The 5,564-nt window shown below is 36.8% G+C and overlaps 1 protein-coding gene across 1 annotated transcript; it reads right to left on the reverse strand.

The window, feature by feature from the left end:
• Nucleotides 1-326: 326 nt before the first annotated feature.
• On the reverse strand, nucleotides 327-2,204 carry LOC128549300 (uncharacterized protein K02A2.6-like). The gene has a single exon (XM_053525873.1). The coding sequence runs from the start codon at nucleotides 2,202-2,204 to the stop codon at nucleotides 327-329; it is 1,878 nt and encodes a 625-aa protein (XP_053381848.1).
• Between the last annotated feature and the right edge of the window lie 3,360 nt (nucleotides 2,205-5,564).

A 5,564-nucleotide genomic window follows, 5' to 3' on the forward strand; every position in this document is an offset into this window, starting at 1 on the left:
AGCAGTAGTCTGAGATCATTTGGCTTCCGGCGCGATATTTCACTTTGAAATTGTAAGTTGTCAATTTTAACCTCCATCTTTCAAGGCGCGCTGACTGAATTTGCTTGGTGTTATTGAATATTGATTCTAAACAACGATGATCACTGATTAATGTAAACTCTTTTCCAAACAAATAAAGGTGGAAATGCTGGCAACCAAAAACACAAGCCAATGCCTCACGCTCTGTTTGGCTGTAGCGTTGCTCTACGGGTGTAAGTGACCTACTTCCATATGACACGATTCGATTTTCTTGAACCAAGATCGCAGAAACACCAACAGGACTTCCATCAACCCACAGTTCTTTGTTTTGACGGGTCAAAGTATGCCATGACCTTGTCACTGACTAATGCATTTTTCAGTTGATGAAACGCGTTTTCCTGCTGTGTTGTCCATTCAAATGGCTGATTTTGCTGTGTTAAGCGTCTGAGGGGTTCTGAGATTGTAAAGTAGTTTTCAATAAATCTTGACACGTAATTTGTCATTCCAAGGAAAGATCGAACCTCGCCCTGATTTTTCGGCTTTTCAACGTTCTTGATAGCAGTGATTTTCTCAGGATCTGGTGATATTCCCGATTCAGAAAAGACATATCCGAAGAATTTTATTTTGCTTTTTCCAAATTCACATTTTTCTTTGTTGAGTGTCAGATTTCTATCTTGTAGCCGTTGCAGAAGTGCTTCTAAGTTCGAGTCATGATCTGTTTGCGTTTTCCCATGAATGATTATGTCATCTGAAATCTTCAGCACACCATTTAATTCATTTATCACTTGCCGTATTTCATTTTGGAAAATTTCTGGGGCTACACTTACACCGAAATTTAGCCGTTTGTACCTCCAAAGTCCAACATGGCTTGCGAACACGGTCATGTTTCTTGATTCCTCGGAAAGTTCGAGCTGATGGAACCCTTTGTAAAGGTCCACCTTTGAAAACACGGTGGAGCCATTTAGTTCAATTATTATGTCATCCACTGTAGGCACGACATGTCTTTCACGCTTTAATGCTAGATTCGCTTTTCTCATATCTACACAAATTCTGACATCATTCGGAGACTTGGATTTCGGAGCAACGACCAAGTTCGAGACCCAGGGTGTCGCACCTGTGGCTTTTTCAATTACATCAAGTTTTTCAAGTTTCTCGAGCTCTTGTGCAACTTTATCACGGACGTGAAACGGAATGCGTCTAGCTGGCTGGGCAGTAGGTATTACACTTTCGTCTATATGGAATTTGATTTGCTTATCCTTTAATTTTCCTAGCCCATTGAACACTGGTTTGTATTTGTCATTTAAGTCTGAATACTTCTCTTTTTTACTAGATATAGTCTGTATGACTGGTACAATTTCAAGCTCCACGGCGGTTTCATAACTTATCAAATTTTCCGATGCACCGTTCACGACATGAAAATCCGTTGTTGCGAATTTAGGAGCCGATTCTATGACACATACGTATTTCCCTTTTATAGACAATGGTTTGTTTTGACCGAATGCATATGCTTTTGTTTTTGTTTTCTGGATTTTCGGCTTCGGTCTCATTTTGTCGATTAAAGACTCGTCGAGAATATTCAAGCTACTTCCTGTGTCAACAAGAAAAGTCACATCAACACCATTTACTTTTAAGTTTACTTTTGGCACTTTTTTGTTTGAAATTTTCTTTACAACACTAAGTCCAAAAGCCACATCCGTTTCAGAACAAGATTCGTCTTCACTGTTGGTTTCATAGCCATTGTTATTTTCGGATATTTCGTGTAGTTGTCCTTTTGAATTCAGCCGTTTACGACATACCCCAATGAAATGGTTTCTTTTATGGCAGTAATTGCATTTTGCGCCAAGGGCTGGGCATTTTCGCGCATGTGGATAAGTTCCTCCGCAGTTTCTACACTTCTGTATTTCTTTCTGATAAGCAGGATTTTCAGGCTTTCGTCGCTGGGAAGGATGTTTCTTAATTTTGTTTACCGGAAGACTGTCATGTCTGTCCATTGCATGTGCTTGTTTTTCCGCCATTTCCATACTTCTTGCTAGAATTAGGATGTCTTTCAATTCCTTTTCTTCTTCTAAGCACTTAATTCTTAATTTCTTTGATACGCATCCTTGTATTATCTGACTTTTAATTTCACCATCCTTATCACTGAATTCACAATGTTCCGCTTTCTGTCGTAATTTCGTTACATACATATCTATTGTTTCGCCTTGATTTTGCTTCAGATTTCTAAACTCAAATCTTTCGAATTCTTTATTCTTTTTTTGGCATGAAGTAGTCATGAAGCGCAGATTTTGTTTCTGTATAATTGTCGTCGGTAGTTCCAAGGTGGAGCGTCTCGTATATTTCAAATACTTCATCTCCGGAGTAGTGTAATAACAATGCCTTTTTTCTTTTATTTTTGTCTATGTTCATTCCCACAAATAAATTCTCTAATTTCGCGACATATTTGTTCCATCTAACACCTGCAGACTGTTCATCACTGTAAACTTCAAATTTCGGAAATTCCGGAATGCTAGCCATAGTTCAATTGTTCATAAATATCCACTGTTTTATTGCACTGATTAAATTGATAAATTGTATTCCATAATTCTTCGAAAAGCACGCTTTATCCTCGTCGCCAATGTAATGTTCTGATTATATATATGAACATTTCGGACCCTTAAAGGGATTTGTATTCTAAATGACTGACCCAAGACGGGATTGTTTAACACTACGTTTATTCACTACAGCTAATACAAGATAACTGATTTAACAGTATAATACAAACATGTATACGTTCTTAGAACCGGCACGCTATACGCTAGTGCGGTGCAGGAGGGAGGAGCTACATTTCATGAATGAGTGACCATTACACTGTATAAGTTCTCAACCCCAAAAGTACTACAATCACCTAAATGTGCTTACTCCCTTACTTTCTCTATTTAATCTCTTTGAAATTTAACGTAAGAAAAAGAAGACGGTTCAATTTTGTCGATAACCGGAAATGAACTGAATCTTTTGTAACTTGTTTGATTGTTTATTTTAATCCTTAGCAGTCTGATCATGGTCTGCACTGTTCGCTATTCAGTCAGTAAATTTTCAGTGCAAACACCTTGAAATAATAAATTGTACTGTCCAAATTGAAAGATGGACCAGACCATTATAGAAATATAGCAGGTAAGGGTTAAAGAATCACATCAATGATAATGAGTGTGGGAAATATCAGTCGATATGTTATATTTAGTTCTCCATAGAAATCAGAAATATGATGGAAGTTGGTCAACAAGTTCGTACTCAAGATATCTGTTCGTACTCAAAATAATTCATCATAACTATTATGCTCGGAACTGAATTTAAAATGATATGTGATAAGAATTGGTTAATGCCATGCTTGTAGTACAGAAATAGAAATGTTACTATAAAAACATTGAATGACTTGTGTGCCCCGGTTATCAATATTTAAAACGTATTATATCAAGGGGGTGGGGCTGGGGGGAGAGGGGGACATGGGGGGGGGGGGGGCGGGTAATAAAAAAATTGTACACAAATTATTTATGAAAACAATACCTTTAACATGCAACAAAAGATACAGTACACGTTTGTTATCCCCCGACGAAGCGGAGGGATATAGTTTTGGTGTTGTCCGTCCGTCCGTCCGAAGCCATATCTAGGAAGTGGTTCAGAATATTTAAATAAAACTTCATATACATGTTTACAACTATAAGGTTATGCGGTCCGTCAAGTTTCAGTCAGGTTGTCCACGTTACACCAGAGTTATGGCCCTTAGAAGTTTCTAGTGTTAACTATATACGATACTATGAATATGGCAATTTCTGCTTCTTGATATACTTGACCTAGTACCATGAAACTTAAATTGAACTTAGATCGCCATAATGTGGTTATATACACACAATTTTGTCCGAATTTCTTTAATAACTTCATAGTTATTGCCTTTTAATTGTTTATAAATCCACATATTTGTGAAGTTGTGTACCTACACTTGCCATGGTCAAACCCCCTCCTCCTCCCCCCCCCCCCCCCCCACTCCCCCCAATTTTTTTTTTTAAATTTCATTCTTTATATTTTAAGATTTGTTTTTTCAAATCTTCCATAAATATTTATCAACATGCAAAGTTGTACCGTTTCCCCACCTCGCTCCTCGACCCAGTCATGCCCACCATCCCGATTATGCATCCCTCCCCCAAACCCCCACCCCTTCCCATTTTTGTTCGTTTAAAAAAATGTTAAAACCTTCAACATGTGAAGTCATAATCACATCCATCCCGCTGACAGCCACGTTCAAGATATCTTACTTGATTGTGCTCTCTTAAGAAAATCTGTTCTTTGAAGGTAGTTCTGCACGTTTGGATCGAAATTATTTCATACAATGTAGAATTTGATTAAACTCTGATTTTTCAAAAAATCAGAATATACCTAGAAAATTCAGCAAATAAAAAATATAGGGTCATGTGCTTGATTTTTCGCTAGACTGATTTGAAAAATAGGGACCTCATGCAATATTTCATAATGTGAGTCTATGGGAAAATCATAACTTTCATAACATTTTCTCAAATTGAAATTTTTCTGCAATGTAGATTTTGATGAAACCTCTCACAGTTATAAATAAAGACCTGGCCTATAATTTGATGAAATAGAATTTATAGGTCCATGTGCTTATCTTTGAGATATTTGACCATGATTAAAGTAAACCGGACATTGGACGCTAATTTTAAGACATTATTTTGAATTATTTAACGTGTGGTATGTTTTATATCATATTTTGGCTTTAGAAATAAAGCAATAGTGCTATTGTAATAAATTTACTAACAAGTTACGATTTATTCATAAAATGATTTTCATTTCCGTACGCCGAATTCAGGCTTTATTCTATGTTTTCCGGGAAAATGACGTCACGCTATCACTTCTGGTTTATCAAACGAGCATAACTTCCTTAAAGACACTGATTCTGGTATGCAAGGTATGTGGCCTGTGGTCTGCGTATTGGTGGAAAGAGCCAGTATACAAGACTGGACGATAGATAGACTTGAATATGAAGATATCTGGACAGCAGCAGGTTTATTTCATAGGCAAGATTTTTTTTTATATTTGATTTGAAAACAAAAGGTCACATTTATTATATTTTTTTGCGGAACATGATAAATGTCTAGGATTTACATGGGTGAATGCTGAAGGCAATAGAATTTATAGTTAATGTACTACTTTTTGGATTAGCAACAGCTAGTTTCATTTTTTTTTTAAACTTATGCGAGTACCGGTGAGGTTTATCAGGTCACAGGGTAAAAAAGTTGTGATGATTTTGGATGATGGGATAAGGGGACATAGTTCACTAGGATGTGCGAAAACTCTGAGTTTTGATGAACATAATCTTTTGATAAAATTAGGTTTTTTGATGGCTGAAAATACATGCATTTTTGGGAGCCAAAGCAAGAGGAAGTCTGGCTAGGATATATTTGGAAAATGTTATTAGACACATTACATGCTACAGAAGTGAGAATGTGTCGTTTAGAAAAAGCTATAGACGCCATGTTTTTTCAAGTGAGAGGAGATGGAGT

This window comes from Mercenaria mercenaria, chromosome 16 (genome assembly GCF_021730395.1).
Source record: "Mercenaria mercenaria strain notata chromosome 16, MADL_Memer_1, whole genome shotgun sequence".
NCBI classification, from domain to species: Eukaryota; Metazoa; Mollusca; class Bivalvia; order Venerida; family Veneridae; genus Mercenaria; species Mercenaria mercenaria.

Excerpts from the sequence above, each read along its gene's own strand:
- LOC128549300 (XM_053525873.1), bottom strand. The coding sequence starts at position 2,204 with ATGTATGTAACGAAATTACGACAGAAAGCGGAACATTGTGAATTCAGT.